Below are 15528 nucleotides of genomic sequence, written 5' to 3' on the forward strand. Positions count from 1 at the left end.
GTGATGAGGAAGGGCCCACAGCTCACTGTGGGCCGTGCCAACCCTGGACAGGTAGTCTTGAATGGTATAAGAAAACAGATTGAGCAGGCTGTGAGGAGCAAGCTAGTAAGCAGCACCCCTCCCTGGCCCCTGCTTCAGTTCCTGCCTCCAGTGCCTGTCCTGATTCCCCCGGTGACGGAGTGTGACCTGACAGTTGTAAGCTGAGACAAACCCTTTCCTCCTCAGGTTGCTTTTGACCATGGTGTTTTATTACAGCAACTGAAACCCTGACTAAGACATGTAGACATCTCCACATGCACAAAGGAAAAAAGGAACAGAAGATGGGGAGAAGAAAGAGACGGTGGGGGTGGAGGAGGAGTTGGTACAAAAGGAGGAGGAGGTGAAGCTGGAGGAGGGGAAGATGGAGGAAGAAAAGGTGATGGAGGAGGAGGAAGAGGAGGAGGAGGAAGAAGAGGAGGAGGAGGAGGGGAGGAGGAGGGGGAAGGGGAGGAGGTAGATGACAAGGAGCAGGAGGAAGGGGAGGAGGAAGAGGGGGAAGAGGGGAGGAAGAAGAGGAGAAGGAGGAGGGGGAAGAGGAGATTGGAGTTTGGTTAGAGGACTGAACTTGGGAAATCAAGTGTTATCTCTAGCCTGGAGCACACGGCTATCTACCTCAGCCACCCCCAGGCTTACTTTCTTTAGCCTATTAAGAGAAATACACACCTTCTCAAAAATTTAACGTGTCTCAACGTTCTAATGCTACAGGACAACCAAGTGCTGGTACGGTTGCCCTGAATGCCACTGTGCTCAGACTGCCAATGCAAGTCCAGAAATGACACCTAAGTCGAAAGGTTTAATCTTCTGTCAAGGAGGGGCCCTGTGTGGCACCTCCCTGGATGAGCACCCAAAGGGCCAGAGCTTGGGCCCAGGGTTTCTCAACAAAGCTAGAAAGTCACAAGCCACCAAGCTCCCTGCCCCCCCTTCCCACCCCCCTCACCCCCGACATCTGGTTCTGAACTTTGAACACAGAATAAACACCCAGCTCCATCAAACCATCGAGCTTGGCGAGAGAATGCGACAGAATAAAGCACTTCGCTACTCAAAGAGGCAGGAAACTGTATGAAGGTGGAGAGCAGCAAGGGGCACCCGCCTATGATGTGGTCAGAGGTTTCAAAGCCACATTTCCCAGTCATTCTCACGTCCCTTTAATGTTGGGGCCAAGAGCTGGATCTTATTTCTTGCGAGCAACCAGGTTGTAGTGGCAGGACTAAGGCGCTGAGTAATGTCCCCATTCCCTCCACCTGCTTCTGTCTACTCCCAACAGGCTCTAGGACCAGGGCGATGGGGCAGGAGAGGAAGGTGGCTTTGTGGCTGCCACAGATGGCACTGACACTTGAGGACAGGGCGGGGAGGGTTGCCCAGGGCACATCCTCTTGAGCCTGCTATTAGTACTCAGGGACATTGCAGACTGATGAGCTCATGGGGGGGGGGGGCGGGAGGAGGGAAGGACAGAAATGTTTTTGAGAAAGCCAGTTTGGCAGCTTGAACAGTGCAGGCGGCTGGTTTTCGGTGCAGGAAGGAACCAGAGGCTCTCTGGAGCTTTTACTCTGGGAGGGAGGGAGATATACTCACTCAGATTCATTCCCCTGAACAGCAGGACAACTGGGAGGAAGGAAGCAGAACTCTCGCTATCTGCATATCTCTCTCTCTCTCTCTCTCTCTCTCTCTCTCTCTCTCTCTCTCTCTCTCTCTCTCTCTCTCTCTCAGAGCTCCCCTAGCCCCAAGGAATACACTCAAGACAAAAGCAAGGCAGTGCTGTGGCCGATGCTGTTCTTTAAAAGGATGGCTGATCTCCTGGTTTTCAACATCAGAAGAACACTAGCAAAAATTAAAAATAAAAAATCGAAGACTAAAACGGAAATGGCCCATCGTACAAACTGGGCCTCAAGGTTTGAAACAAAAAAAAAAATTTTTTTTTTAACCAACAAATTGAACTGTACAACAGCTAAAGCAAAGGCTGTCATGATTTCGAGGCTCTGTGGGGCCAGTGACATAGCTCTTGGTACAGGTGCTTGCCCTTAAGCCTGAGGACCTGAGCTGGACCCTTGGGACTTATATGGCAATAGAAGTGAACCAACTCCTGAGAGTTGCCCTTTGACCTTCACACCTACCTACACTGTGGCAAGTGCACACCCACACACATGCACCCACCCATCCCCCCATGAATAATAATGACTAAAAAATATTTTAAAACAAAATCCTTCCTGTGGGCCCAGAGTTGCCTTCTGCTCATCTACCTCAGGGCCTAAGGAGGGCTGCATCTTGCTAATGATCAGGCTTTCAGCTTATTAATGACTCCCCGGCCCTGTAGTCTTTCTGTACACCCCTGGGCAGGTGGTTATTGATAAAAGCTAGCACCTCACTGGTGCTTACTGTATGCTGGGGACCCTGTTGAGGATTTTAAATGGCTCTTGGTCACAACACTCAGATACCGTTATCTGTGACATTTTACTCGAAGAAATAAATCTCAGGCAGGTAAGAAACTAGCATGTAATCAGTAAGCGGCAATGCTGGGCTTTGACCCCAGAGACTTTATGCTGTGCACCCTCCTATAATCTAATCTTGTTCCTACCAACATTCTGGTTGTGCTCACCACTGTCTTGTTCTGGGGTGATACAGGAATGCATTCCAATAACGCAAGGACTTTGATTTTCTATACACGGTATCGTTTGTTTTTATTAACTTAAAAAAAAAAAAACTACAAGGAGAACATTAGGTCTGTGGTTTCATGTTTATCATATAATGCCTGAAAACTGCAGGTAGCAACTAACCCCTTAATACATACTGTATTTTTTTTTTTTTCCTCTACTGAGTTTCCACGATAAAGCTTAGCTTGTAAGTCACCGTAAGGGATGAGAAGCAGTCACTAACAAAAGTATAGCAGCTCACTGTGATGCAAGGCCAATCGGTTATTTCTAGAATTTTTCATATGATATTTTTTTAGGGCTAGGGTGATTCTGGATAACTGAAACTTCGGATAAAGGGAGATTGGCCTAGCTATGATGAGGTTAGATATACATTTGCAAGGAAGCTAATGTGAAGAAGCCAACAGTTACTACATCAATGTCCAGGTGAGGTCGGATGACCCCAGCCTCTGGTCACCTGCTGCGAATGTCTCTACTCTGGGAAACCACTGAGGCAGCTGAACTTCCTTTATACAGCTTGACCAAGAAGCTGAGCTACAGGCGGAGGAAAGCCTGACTTCAAGATGAAAAGGATAAAGTCCCGAGGTATAGACACCTACTACCCACATCCAAAGACCAGAGAGGTCCATAGCCACACAAAACAAGCACCTCAGATGTTTCCAGCCACATCCCCATGAGGACAGGCCCCTCTGTGAGGGGAATAGGGAGGACAGTCCTCCCCCCAACCCACTCCCACGCTGCCACCTGCCCAGTGCCTGTACTTACTGCCAGGATAGCACGGTCCCTTTCTATAACATCAGCCAGCTGGTGCAGCAACTGGCCTCGGCTCAGGGCATCCAGCCGGCGCCAAGGGGAGCCCCGCTGGAAGGCAGTTTGTGCGGCCTCCACAGCCTTGTCCACGTCAGGCTGCATGGCAAAACAACAGATAGAGTGGTCACTTTCCATGCATCTGTCGTATGAGGGCACAGAAAAGAGCAGTGTCATGCTGTGGAGCCCAGAAAAGAGGTGCAACCCAGCGTGTCAAAGAAACAAGGTTTTAAATGCCTTTGGTGACCTGGGAGCCTCCAAGTGATTTTTTATTTTCTTTACATGGTAAGTCATTTTTTAAAAAACTATTTCTGTAATGGCCAAGTATTAATGTTTTATAGAGTTGTGGATCGCAAATATTTTTCTTGATGACCCAAGTCTAAACGTTTTTTTCCAGGCCAGGGAGATGATGGCTCAGCCGGCAAAGGGCTCACTAGGAAACCCTGATGATTCAAGGTCAGTCTCAGGGTCCAGGATGGAAAGAGAGGGATGACTCCCCAAAGTTGCCCTTTGACCTCCCGGTGAACACAGGAGTGTCTGCAGTCACGTACAGGGGACACACACACACACAGACACACACACACAGACACACACACACACACACACACACACAAAACTTAAAAATCTGAAAAGATTTTCAATGTGTCAACTTCATTTCAACACACACAGAGACCACCATTTTGCGTGCTAGGTAGAGCAACAACCATAGGTTTGTGTGTGTGTGTGTGTGTGTGTGTGTGTGTGTGTGTGTGTGTGTGTGTGTGTGTTTGGTTTTTGTTTTCTTAGACAGAGAATTGAACTGGAGCCTTGATTGTGCTAGACAAGCCTTCTGTTACTGAGCCGTGCCACGCTGTTCTCAGTCTTTAAAAGAAGGCTGAGAGGCATGCCCAGGACAGCCATCTCTCCTCATCTCAGGAGAATGGGCTCTGAGGATCTGGTTGCCGATAGGTATTGTCTCACTCTACACAGAGCCTGTGTCCCTGGAGGGGATGTGGCAGGTAGCTCCTGGCACCCTAGCCAGGAGAGGCCTCTGCTAAGACCGTCTCCAAAGCCTTCTCAGGATGAGGGAAAGCTTTGGAAAAAAGAAATGCTGGCCACTGTGGTTCTTGTTCTGGACAGTGGGTGGAAGCCAGGACTGCTCCAGCTGTGGGAGATGGGGCAGCCTCTGTCTCTGGGTGTATATAGCAAAGTGTCCGTTCAGATGACAGGAAGAACTGGAGCCCTTCACAGGGTTCCCACTTTCCTCCTGGGATATCAGCCTCACGCCCCCTCTTTAGGCCCTCTCAGCTTTCTCCCAGCTCTTCCCTATTTCTTTGCTTTTCAGTATAAAGAACCTATGGGAAGCTGGTCTTCTAAGCAGTTTATGCAGGTGAGCCACTGTGCGTCATGCACATATAAAAGATGTCATTTGTAGAAGAAAATCCAAGTCTTCATCACCAGCATGCCACTTATTTTACCTACTTGGACTCACCAATGCACATATTAAGAACACCTAGCAGGGTAGTGGTGGCATGCATCTTTAATCCCAGCACTCAGGAGGCAGAGGCAGGCAGACCTCTGTGAGTTTGAGGCCACCCTGGTCTACAGAGTGAGTCCTCGGACAGCCAGGGCTATTACACAGAGAAACCTTGTCTCAAAAAAAACAATCAGTTCAACAGGTATTGTGGTACACAGTTATAACCTTAGCACTTGGGGGGGGGGGAGGCAGGAAGAGTAAGAGTTCGAGGCTAGACTGGTCTAAATAGTGAGACCTTTCTTAAGAAACCAAGGGCTGAGGGTATAGCTCAGCATTGGAGTGCTTACCCAGAATGCAACGGGTCGTGGGGTTGACCTGAAGGGTGCAATCTCAGAATGGGGTGCCAGTGGGGGTGGGGGGAGGGGAGGAAGAAAAGAAAGAAAGCGAAATGGAGGAAGGCAAGAGTGGTGGTGAGAGGAAGGGATGGGAACAGAAGCGAGAAAGGAAGGTGAAAGAAGGAAGAAGGATGGAAGGAAGAGAGAAAAAGAGGAAGAGGGGAGGGAGAGAGGAAGGGAGGGAGGAAGACAGGCAGGCAGGCAGTCCATCCAGTGCTCTAGTGGTTTAAGCAGAGGGGCATGCCTTTCTCCTCTCTGCAGAAGGCTGCTGCCCTAATCGGCTTTTCTTCAGAGGCCCTTCTATTTAAACTACATTTGATGGCCTTGACAAGTAAAAGGGACACATGCTGCAGTCCCTTCAAGGCTGTGTGATAAAGGAGAGCTTATATTAGGCAAAAGGTCTGTGCAGACTACAGCCTCACATGATCGTGTGAGTTTCCACTACCAAAGAAATGGAGCAGTCACGTGATATATGACTACCCCCTCTGCTCCCCAGGCTCATTTGGGAACATCCTCCCCACCCTTGAAGCCTTTTTTATTTTTATTTTTTTAAATGTCTCTTGCCAGAAGGCTACTTTTGGTGAAACACACCAGCAGGAAATGCCTTCTGGAAAGACTCTTTAATGCTTACAGGTTGAAATAATTGATTTAAAAAAAAAAAAAAAAAAAAAAAAAAAAAACAACCAAAAACCAAAACCCTTCCCTTTAGCTGTGTGATGAAGACAGCTGAGGTCATTCTCAGAGATGGAGAAACATCCATCAAAGATGGTGACTCTTTGCAGAGGACCATCTGTAACTGATCCCGTGCTAGGCTGTGTCTGAGCTGCACATACCAACTGGCTGCTGGGGTTGCCCTGGCCCTACCTGGAGGTGGGCCCACGCGTCTCACAGCCAAGCCACAGAGCTTCCTCAGACTTCATTTCTCCCTAATTGAATTCTTACAAAGGGGGGGGGGGGGGGGACTCACCTTATCGCCTTCTTCCACCTCACATATTTTCTCTAGAGTCGAAGGGTTGTACGTGGCAAACTTTTTTCCACTCTTGGATTCATGCCAGTCGTTGTTGATAAATATCTAACCAGGAAAGGAAGTGTAACAAATTAGGTTTAAATCAAAATCATACAACTTCAACATGCTAAGGAACTTAGGTAACGTCTTGTCCGCCATCTTCCTGACTCCTCCCCTGGATGTTTTATACATGAGACCTGGAGTGGAGAGCAGGGCACAGAAGCACACAGAGGGACCGATTGGGAGCAGAATGAGTTTAAAGTCCTCTAGAGTTGTTTCTTCTTCTTTTTTTTTTCTAAATGATATTTTTGTAGCATTAGCACGGATTTGCCAACGAACCCACTGAATTAAATGGTTACAAAGAGTGCACATTGAAGCTTGCACACTTGTAGGCTCTAGGGAAAGGCTGGGCGGGTTTGTGTATAAATCAGCATACAGTCTGCCAGGTCCCAAAAGGCCATAAGCTACGCACACTCCTTCTGCCTTCCAAGTAAGACCCCCTTGGACCTAGGTTTATTCGAGATCTTCCCATAAATCCTTAAGCTTCCTTAAGCCACCTGGTGGCATTGGCTCTGCATCTCCTCTACAGTGTTTACTGTCTGGGACCTTTTACAAAGCTAGCGTTGGAACACAAAGCTAAGTATCTGGGTTACAAACTTTTAAAATTACTTTAAATGACATAGTAAACAATCACTTATATCCAGAAATAAGTAACTCACACACACACACAAAGATTGTTTTATAAAAGCCTCAATTATCCAAAACATAGCTGAAAATGCAATATTTAAAAAAGAATTTACCACATCGGTGCACTGAGACCCTTTGTGTTTAACCTCCACTATATTCTCATCTCTAATCGCCTTTAAAATGTGGCATTAAAACATGTGGCTTTTGGGGGGCTGGAGAGATGACTCTGCAGTAATGAACACTGGCTGTTCTTCCACAGGACCTGGGTTCAACTCCCAGCACCCACATGGCAGCTCACAACTGTAACTCCAGTTCTAGGGGATCCCATACCCTCCCTCACACAGACATTCATGTAGGCAAAACATCAATGCACATGAATTTTTTTTTTAATGTAGCTTTTGGAAAGAACCAGAAACAGAGAGGACAGCTAACACACAGAGCAAGTTCTGATGGCGCAGAAGGCGCGTCAACCTGGTGCTGTGTAGGTTCCAGAGCCTCCTTCATGCAGCCCCCTGAAGAAAAGGCCATCAAGTGCCTGACTGCTACAGCCTAACGCACATCACGTAACTTTATGCAAGTTAGTAAAATGGTAATAGTAACTGTGTCACTGCCGTCACTTCATTTGGAACACACGACGGTTCCCTGATGACAGCAGATGGGGGGGTGGGGGGAGCGCAGTGCGCATCTTCAGGCTCTCTTGCGCATGTTTTGAAGCTTAGGTATCAGAAGGAAACCAACTCGAGATATCTCCGGAGTGAGCTGCAAACAGACGGCGGGCTTGGTCTAAGCAGGGGAGCAGCGGCTACCCGCGACCCTTAAAATAGCGGCGTTTAGAGCTGCGCAGGGAGTTGCAGTGGGACTAGCCATCTAGCTTCTGGAAGCTCAGCACCTTCCATGTGAGGCCAGGCCCCCAGGGAAGCCCGCGAGGAGGAGGAGGCCTGGCTACGATTACAGGTTTATTCTCCCAGCTGAAACCAAATCCAAGAGTTCAGTTTTGCTGCGCAGCAAGCAATTACTCGGCAACAGCGAGAAATTAATAAGCAGGGAAACAGTTAAGTCAGCGTAGAAAGGAGAGTGGAGCCGGGAGCAGGCTCATTTGAAGGAAGATGAAATTTCCTCAGTTAGATGATAGAGACTGTCAGTGGAAATTGCTGATTCTAGGTCCTTCCTGGTATCAATTCCAAGGGGGAGGGAAAATGAGAAGGTGGCAAAATGGAGTCTAAATAGCAGGGGATGGAGGCAGATTGCAGTGATCAGATGTCTGCTACATGCACCTCATGGCTGGGCACACTCTTCGAAAAAAAAAATATATATATATGTATATATCAGTTGTTCATGACATTGATTCCTAGGCCTTGCAAACCAGCAATCTCCAATAAAATCTTCAGACTGGTAGACCATATTTCTCCACCGTAGTGTTTCTCACTACAGTAAAGCTGTTGTTTTCATTACCTTACTGCTGGCTTTCTTTCCGCTAAAGCAACTCATACACACAACTGAGGAAACAGGCCTGGCCCACCACCACTGCTGTGGGCTGAACTCTTGTGAATCATAACGCACTAGCTGACGGGTCTAGAAAGAAAACATCGTCACTGACTCGTGGACCAGGGCGTTATTGAGATACAAGGTAAAAGATACCGTGTGATGCAGACAGAATTCACAGTTTACTGGATAGAGGCAAAGGTGGTGGTCACACAAGACAACCCTGCTGGCACTGGTTCCGGTCACTTCCATTGGACTCAGCTAATTTCAAAGTAACTACGTTTTCAGGAGATTTGGGGGAATTTTACTTTTCATTAAAGAGATGGGAGCATTTTGCATTTTGGTGAGTTAAAAACCTTGGAAAAAGAGCCTCTGCTACTGGAAGAGAGTTTATAAAGAAAGGTGGGTCCCTAAAATAGAAGGGGCGGCCATCCTCTAAGATGAGCATAGGAACCCCCCAGAGGGCCCTCCCTTTCCTCATCAGAATCCTTCCACATGACCCTGTGCCCACTATAAAAATTTGAGAACAAATGAAGGAGCTTTGGTAAAGTCATCCTTCAGGAAGTTGGTAAATCGGCTGCCATGGCCTGGCCTCAAACCAGTCCTCCATGTTGGAGAGGAACAGTGAGTCGGGAATACCGCACAGCCTTGCTGGCTTGCACGCTTCATGGCCGAGTGTCCTGGGCCTGGATTCTGTTCTGAATCCTTGGCTCCCTTCCTTGGCGCAGGATACCCTGATGGTACACTGCTCACCTTGGCCTTTTAAACGTTATGGGAAGTCTCTGGAGAAGTGCACAAGGAGCAAAGAGGGAACAGACAGAACTAACAAAGGGTGGAAGGTGTCGCTGGGCATCAAGCAGTTGGATCAAGTGTCTCCTGGAACAAGCCAAGGGGCCCCCAGCTCTCAGTCTCCATCAGACACACCCGAACCTTCAACCCACAAGGCGGGCAGGGAGGCCTCTGTCAGGACAGTAATCTCTCCTCTAATAACTTCCCAGGAAGGCTACATTGGTATCTTTAAAGTGTTACAGGGAATCGCCTAGAAAGAGGCAAACTTGTCCTCCCGTGTAGCCAGACAATTGTGGGAAAACTCAACAAGATTCTAAGCAAAGAGGCAATCCTGCTCCCTCTCTGGCGGCTGTGGCGGTTTACAGAACTGTGAAAACAAAACAGAACCACCACCAGCAGAACGAGAGAGAGAGAGAGAGAGAGAGAGAGAGAGAGAGACGAGAGAGAGAGAGAGAGGAGGAGGAGAGGAGAGGAGGGGGAGAGGCGAGAGGAGAGGAGAGGAGAGAGAGAGAGAGAGAGAGAGACACACGATCATCACAGCATGGGTTTGAAAAATGAAGCCATTATTCCCACGGTTCCCAGACCTGATGTTGGAACTCTCCCTCTGAAGTTGATACGATTAAGGAAACTACATTAAAAAAAAATTTTTTTTTCAGTCCTCCCAGGGCTGTGCCTCTCTTGATTACTGAGCCTTCCTTGGGAAAACAGTTCGTGTAAATGTCATGCAATTTATATGTCGGCATGGCCAACTTTGGGGATTAAGTGCCAACAGATCGGAATCTGAAGGCCACACATAGCGGCCTGCCACTTTCACCTTTTGATTAAAATCATTCGAGAGGGATAATTGCCACTTCTGAAAGTAAAATTGATGGGAGCTGTTTCGAAGCATCGTGTCAGCTGGAGTTGGGAGCTATGGATAAGATGTGAAAAATAAGAGGGGTTGAAATTTCCAGACCTGAAGCCAAAAGCTGCCCGGGTCCCTCAGATGAGACCCGTTCAAACAGCAGGCACGGAGCAGTGCGCCACCTCAGAGCTTAGACTTAGCTGTTCTTCCTCCAGGAGCCTGCTCCGTTCTCAAACATCACCATTGTCTGTGCGGCTCAGGGCAGGTGAGCTCGCCACTCTGCCTGTTTCAGCCTCCCAGGAAAGGGCACCGTGTCTGGGCCCTGCGTGTGGCCTTGTTCACCTGGCAGCTCAGCTTCCCTAGGCCCAGAGTGTTTTTCAGTGATCTTCATCTTTCCCTCTCAGTTCTGCTGGTAAGTTGGGTTCAGGCTGAGCACACAGAAGGTACCAGACCCTTCTCTCGCCCAGGAAGACCTACCTTCCTTCCAGTTGCAGTTCCCCGAGGTAGTTCATACTTGAAACTAATCTTGGAGTCCTCAGATACCTCTAGCCTTCCCACAGCCCAAGTCCTTCAGCCTAGAAACCTTTCAGACAAGAAGTCACCGCGGGGGGCCCAGTCACAGCTAGCTGCAAGCACCAGCGTTGAAAGTGGGCGGTGGCTCAGGCGCATCGGGGCCTCTGCAGGCTGCAACTAGGCAGTTTGGGCGCCGCACTGCCTTGCTCCTCCGGCTTTGAGGCTTAGATCACCTAGCGAGAGGCGAGGGTTTCCCACTCTGGGTGCCCCCACCACCCCAATAGTGCGGTTTCTGAGGAGCCGACCCCACCAGAGAGACACTTCAGGTGTGGGTAGCTCCCTGTGGTCTCCCAGCAGGTTTAGCTCCTGGTTCCCGCTTTCCCTACCAGGGTGCTCTCCGCGAGGAAGTCTGAGGCTGTCATGTCGAAAGGGGAAAGGGCGCCCTCCTCACCTTGGTGAACTTCACCTCCAAGTTGCGAATGGGGCGCGGCAAGGCAGGAGGTTTCGCATCTGGCTGTCCGTTTTCCACAGCCCCGTTGGTGGTGGCCATGGCTGGTTCGCACTCCCCGGTCGGTGTCCCGGACGCACAGGCTCTGCTTAGGCTGTGCGCTGCCTACTCCGGGTGACAGCTCCGCGCCTTTATGCAGCACCCCACGCCTCCCGCCCAAGGGGGCCGCCTAATTGGCTGCAGGATGGAGGAAGGGAGGGCGGGCGCGGGAGGGGAGGAGGGGACCCGGCCGCCGTAGCCACCCCTTCCACGGTCCCTTCCCCAGCCGGAGCCGGACGATCCTGGCCCGACCTCAGCTGCGGCTGGAGTGAGCTCTGCGCATCGCGGGGCGGCCATACCACGGACTCCTGCCGTCCTGAAGGAACTTAGAGAGGGACGCCAGGGCCCAAAACTTCTAGGGTTCAGACACCGGTCAGGGCAAGTTCGCAGCGACCTCAGTAATAGGCCTTTCTCTCAGGGCCATCAGAAGACTTTGTCGGAGCCACCTGCGGGCTCCCGGACCGCCACAGCGGCTCCCCATACCTGCCTAACTTCTGCCGGGGCGAGAGTGAAAGCTAGCTCTGGGATCCTGCTGCGCAGGAATTTGGACGCCTTGAGGCCACCACCCATCGCTGCCTCGACTTGGGGTCCAGCTGCCAGACGCCCGTGCTCCATCTTTCCCAAGCTAGGGCAGCCAGCGGCCGGGAGGTCCGTTCTGAGTCAGGCTGGCAGGGAACTTCCTTTACACCCACAACAGAACGCAAAAGCTAGGCAACAGTTCTTATACACCGCACCATGGAGCCTAGTGGCTGTTCGTCCTATGACCTTCATAAACATTCACCACCCTCAGGCCCAGCCCAACGGAGGTAATTAGTTTAATGTTTGAAACGTATAAACTGAACTTCCGTTTTAAAAATGAAAAACAAACAACAAAAACAAACAAGCAAACAAAAACTCCCAGAACAAAAGTCATGAGATCTTTGCAGCTAGTTGCTTTCAGACTCAGAGCTCCTAATGTTTATATTGCTCAAAACTGCCAAGAAGGGGTTGGGGTTAGGGACGTCTGACTCCCTTATTTCGCCATTTAGGAAACGCTGCTTTCATCCCAGGAAATAGACTTCAACTCCAGGTGAAACATGGGAAAGCTTCTCATGCAGGTATAGGATGGCTGCATCAATGAGGCTGGAACTTGCCACAGAAGTTGTTTAAACCTCAGAGACAGTCTCAGCCATCTCTTTCTGTGAGAAATCAGTAACGTGGCTCCCACTGTCTGCTTTAAGGACTCAGTGTCCGTCTCTGCTCTCCGTGTCCTTCCGCACTGGAGCATCACTAGGCATCCTTCTGGACAGTCGAATAAGCGCCGAACCTTTAGAGCTCCGCCCTCTCCGACGGTGGGAGGGTCTTGTGCTGTTACGTGTTGCCCCTGCAGGTGAGACGGGGGCATAGCTGCCTACGGGGGTTGGGGGTGGGGGGGGGTGGGGCAAATGAATAAAGGACAGAAATCTGAGACTCTGTCCTTGACACTAGGGTCACCAACCCGCTTACTTCATCTTTCCTGCCGCTTTCTGGGCTCCCTGTGTGTGTGGCTGGTCCCATGACTCCCACCTTGGTCAACTGAAAACATCTGGGTGTCTCACACCAGGGACCCTGGATGCTGAGTCCCACCATCTGAGTGCTTTTGAAATACTGAAAGACCCTCCCCCGTGCAGGGGCTGGGAGACCAAAGGCTGGCAGTTGTCAAAAGCCTATAGGAACTCCTATCCTACAAGTTTGCCAGGGATCCTGCCTGGGGTTTCAGTTTGACAGGTCACTAAACTGAGGACCATGGGGCTCACAGAGACTGAACCACCCACCAAAGAGCGTGCATGGACTGGACCAGACCCGTTACACATAAGTAGCTGATGGGCAGCTTGGTCTTCATGAGGGTCCCCTAGGATAAGAACAGTGTTATCTCTGACATGGACTCTGTTGCCTGCTTTTGGATCACTTTCCCCTAGCTGGGCCTGTCTTGCTGGGCCTCAGTGGAAGAGGATATGCTTAGTCCTGATGTGCCAGGGTGCTTTGAGGGGGGGGGTCCCTCTTTTCTCAGGAGAAGGGGAGGGGGTAAGGGGGAGGAGAGGAGGGGAGGGGGCTGTGATAAGGATGTAAAGTGAATAAAATTAATTACTTAGTTAATTAGTTAATTAAAAACTGCAAATTCTGAAAATATGCTGAAGACATTGCACCTTTTCCATAATCATTGGACTGATGGAGGTGGTAAATGGGATTGAGCATTAGAACTCTGCTCCTTTGGGGGTAAGAGCCTGATTGTTTTAAGGTGGACGGCTGTCACTCTGCCAGCCACAGAGTAGGGAATGCAGGTTGCCTCAAGTCATACCCCAAAACTCCCTCCTGCCCCATGGCATCTGGAGAGTCCTGGAGCCGGTGGCAATGCCGCAGACAGACTGGGCTCACCGTCAACTCCTCTTGCCAATTCCCACATGACCCTGAGGAGGTTGCAGCAAAACTCACAACTGTAGACTGACCTTTCCTGTGGTAGGCAGTTCCCCAAGAGCAGGTGTGTGGGGCGGGGGGGGGGGAGGATGGGTTTGGCTCTGGGCTTGTCCTGACTGGAAGGCTCTTCCTCCACTCCCCTCAGCTTGCCATTCATCAGTCAGGGAGAAGCTGAGATGCTCAAGTTCCCATTTTACAGATGAGCAAACAGAGGCAGGTGGATACTTGCCCTGGACCTCACTGTCTTGGAGGAACCAAAGGCTGACTGTGGGAGCGGGTGGTGTAGGATATGAGGAGAGGTTTCTCTTCAATTTCTCTGTCACATTTGTTCACCCGAGGATGTACCTGTGTCCCAAGGCGGCCCCATGTCACCTGATGCACTAGTCACCTGATGCACTAAGTGGGATCATCCCTTCTGGCTGTGTCTACTAGGAACCAATGCTCACAGCCTTGGCCACAGGGACATGGCCCTAGGGGTTAAAGAAGGAAGGTCTCATTACTTTGCACAGTGGGTCACCAGGTGTTTGGGGATTTCCTAAGCATTGTGGTTGGTGAGGGCTCAGTCTCCCTCCCCCCACATCCCTTCCTCACACCCAGCTGTGCGTTCCTGGGTTGGACACCTGAGCTCTGAACTTTCATTTCCTTTTCTGTAACTCTCTTCCCACTTCCCAGTGCCTGGGGAGTCTCAAGCAAGATAACACTGGATAAACTGTAAAGTGCTGTACGCATGCTTGTTTTTTGTTTTTTGTTTAAACTGCAACAACTTTAATATATGCTATTGGAGCTGGAATTACCGAGGCTGCTGGCACCAGACTTGCCCTCCAATGGATCCTCGTTAAAGGATTTAAAGTGGACTCCAACTCATGCCTGTTCTTAATTCTCCCGTTTTCCCTCCTAACAGACATTTCTCCTCAGAAGCCAGCATCCAGCTCTCACTTCTTCCTGCTTCGTGTAGCTTTCCCAGCCTGCAATTTTCTGCTAATTTCACTGTTTTTGTATTCAGATTGGTGGTGCTGGCACTGCTTAAAGCTTGGCTTCTTGGTGGGTGTGTCATGTGATCTGGGGCTATGTTGGAGGCTTGTGTGTGTGATAAACATTTAATAATAATAAGCACCATGGGGGTGGTGTGGAGAGATGTATTGGTTCCCAGCAACTACACGGCAGCTCACAACTGTCTGTTACTCCAGTTCCAGGAGATCTGACGCCCTCGTCTGGCTTCTGTGGGCACTGCACATATGTGGAACACATATTTACATATGTAAATAAGTAAATAGATTTTTACAAAGCACGGGCACAGGCGGGATAGCTCAGTCATTGACGCACTTTCTGTACAAGTACCTCTGCACCCATGTAAAAGCTCTTCACGGCAGCATGCGCCCGGAATTCCAGCACTAGATAGGCAGGTGGAAAACTGGCAACTCCCCGGAGCTCACTGGTTGGCCATTCTCACTGAAGACATCTGATGCCAACTTAAAGAAAACAGCGACAGAAGAGGTTAGATAACCTCCCTCACATGCCAACCCAGTTCCATTTCAAACTGAGCCTGTTTGTGGGAACTGTTGGCATCTGTAATAAACATAATTAATAACGGGAGGGACAGACCTGTACTTTATTTTACCTTATTTCAAGTCTGGTGTCTGAGCATCTGTGAGGGGTGGCTGGGCTTCCTGGGGGTCTCTAGCATCCCAGAGTTCATCATCCCATCTCCTTACCCAAACCACTCACGTCACTCGGCGAGTAGATGGACGTCTGGCCCAGTCCAGGCACACTGGTGCACATTCCTAAGGACTATCCAGAAAGCTAGGCTTTTCCCATAAGGGAGGTCTTCAAAGTGAAGGTGGTGCAGTTCTTAGGTGTCCTCTGGGCACTCAGTCTTCTTGGCTAT

At 49.8% G+C, this 15528-nt stretch overlaps 1 protein-coding gene across 1 annotated transcript in view; it reads right to left on the reverse strand.

Moving 5' to 3' along the window:
* The window catches only part of Aldh1a3 (aldehyde dehydrogenase 1 family member A3), a 33746-nt gene extending 22449 nt beyond the window's left edge, over positions 1 to 11297 (reverse strand). The window contains exons 1-3 of the mRNA XM_051148696.1: positions 11115 to 11297; positions 6310 to 6414; positions 3450 to 3590 (exon numbers count right to left, since the gene is read on the reverse strand). Coding sequence (XP_051004653.1) covers positions 3450 to 3590; positions 6310 to 6414; positions 11115 to 11213 — 345 coding nt within the window. The 5' untranslated portion in view covers positions 11214 to 11297. The remainder of the gene's footprint in view (positions 1 to 3449; positions 3591 to 6309; positions 6415 to 11114) is intronic.
* Positions 11298 to 15528: the final 4231 nt, after the last annotated feature.

This window comes from Acomys russatus, chromosome 7 (genome assembly GCF_903995435.1).
Source record: "Acomys russatus chromosome 7, mAcoRus1.1, whole genome shotgun sequence".
NCBI classification, from domain to species: domain Eukaryota; kingdom Metazoa; phylum Chordata; class Mammalia; order Rodentia; family Muridae; genus Acomys; species Acomys russatus.